This window comes from Pteropus vampyrus, unplaced genomic scaffold (genome assembly GCF_000151845.1).
Source record: "Pteropus vampyrus isolate Shadow unplaced genomic scaffold, Pvam_2.0 Scaffold19, whole genome shotgun sequence".
Lineage (NCBI taxonomy): Eukaryota > Metazoa > Chordata > Mammalia > Chiroptera > Pteropodidae > Pteropus > Pteropus vampyrus.
Window position 1 is genome coordinate 8,785,037 of NW_011888800.1, and position 1,725 is coordinate 8,786,761.

General features: G+C 38.6%; 1 protein-coding gene across 17 annotated transcripts in view; it reads right to left on the minus strand.

Annotated features, from left to right (window-relative positions):
• PPIP5K1 (diphosphoinositol pentakisphosphate kinase 1) overlaps positions 1 to 1,725 on the minus strand; it is a 44,492-nt gene that overhangs the window by 10,290 nt on the left and 32,477 nt on the right. For all 17 annotated transcript variants that reach the window (XM_023527808.1, XM_023527813.1, XM_023527812.1 and 14 more), the window contains one exon: positions 965 to 1,078. In XM_023527808.1, the coding sequence (XP_023383576.1) occupies positions 965 to 1,078 (114 nt within the window). The remainder of the gene's footprint in view (positions 1 to 964; positions 1,079 to 1,725) is intronic.

Genomic DNA, 1,725 nt, shown 5'->3' on the forward strand with positions numbered 1-1,725 from the left:
CTAAATTCACTCAAGGATAGAAGTAGCCTTAATATTTAGCTAGTGATGTGATTCAGGCAAATCACAGGTCAGAGCAGAAACAAAAGTAGGACAGGGACGGGATGGGTACAGAACCCATAAACACTAAGGTCAGAGGTAAAAGAGGCAATGGCAAGGTAAATGTAGGATAATCTGAAACTCAGAGGAAGAATTCTTGGTGTCAGGAAGGAAAGTTTCTTCTGCAAACAGGACGCCAGAATAAGTGCAAAATGTTGCAACTGTTTAACCCAATGCTGAAATATAAACCTTTGTTTAAGTCCTATCTAAATAAAATAATGAAAGGCATGTTGAATTTTAGTCATTCCCTTGAAGCAAGATGAATAAAGAAAGGATTTCTATTACTGGTGTCTCTGGCCCTCATCTCCCCTCTGATTACCACTTGTATCTCCCACTACCTTCAACTACCCTAAGAACTCCTTGGACTCTCATTGTTCACACAGTTGCCATTAGTAATAGGCTAGATATTATAAAGAAGAGATAAGAAAAAGCAGCACCTCAATATGGACTGAGAACAGACAACTTGAGAGAAAGGACATGTAGAAAGTAGAAGCAGATTCTAGTTTCCTCCTCCCAGCTTTTCTATACATCCAGGTTTCCTCCCAAGTCATCTTTACTTGAGGAAGGTGTAGGGACCAAATGAGGATCGGAGGAGAATGAAGTCTCCAACCCTTCTTCCCTAAAGGATCCTCTAGACCACTATCTTTTAGAAGACTCTCCAATGAGATAGCAGGGGCATGGGGGACAGAGGTGATGAGAGAGTAAACAGATCTTCCCTTCATCTTGGAAAAGGCAGGTAAGACTGCTTCCCTGACCAACTTGCCTGGTCTTTCAACCCTCCTCTTCATTTCCCTCATGCAATAGGTTTCTCACCAATTTCTCCATCTCTCTTGGCCTTTGTCTAGGCAGTTCCAAAAGGACTACTTACACCAAGGAGGCTTCTCAGAGCGCTGCCGGAGATGTAGGGTAGGTGACTGAAGAGTACGGGGTGGGGAAAATGGGCTATTTGAGGCCTGGTTGCTGTGCATAGAGTCAAAGAGGGCTGTACAGAAAGGGGAGAGAGAGAAGAGGAAAAAAGAGCACATGAGGAAGAATCCAAGAGCCATAGGTTCTTAACATAAGTCAAAATCAACTTATACTTCCTCAGACTAAGAAGGAGTATCCTAGGAACCCTTCGCACAAACCATTTTTAATATTTTAAACTTTGTATTATGAATATTTTTGAATATTTTTTAAAAGTTGTTGAAAGACTAGTACAATCAATACCTGTACACTCATTGCCTATATTTAATACATTAACACCTGTCAACATTTTGCCATACCTGTTTCATCTATTTCTTTATGCTGAAGTTCTCTAAAATATATGACAAACATTATGAAACATGTCACCTCTAAATGTTTAATATGTAACTTTAAAATATAAGAAATTTTTCCTACATATTGATATACCATTAATAAACCTAAAAAATAATACCCTAACATCACATAACATCCAGTCTATATTCAAATTTCATCCAATTATTTCCAAAATGTCTTTTATAGTGAGATCCAAACATGAACCATGCATTGCATTTAGTTATGTCTCCAAAGTCTCTTTTAATCTAGACCAGTGTCCTCCCCCCATTTATTTTTTCATAGTGACTTTTTGAAAAGAATAGGTCAGTTGTTTCACCAAATATCATGTCCCAC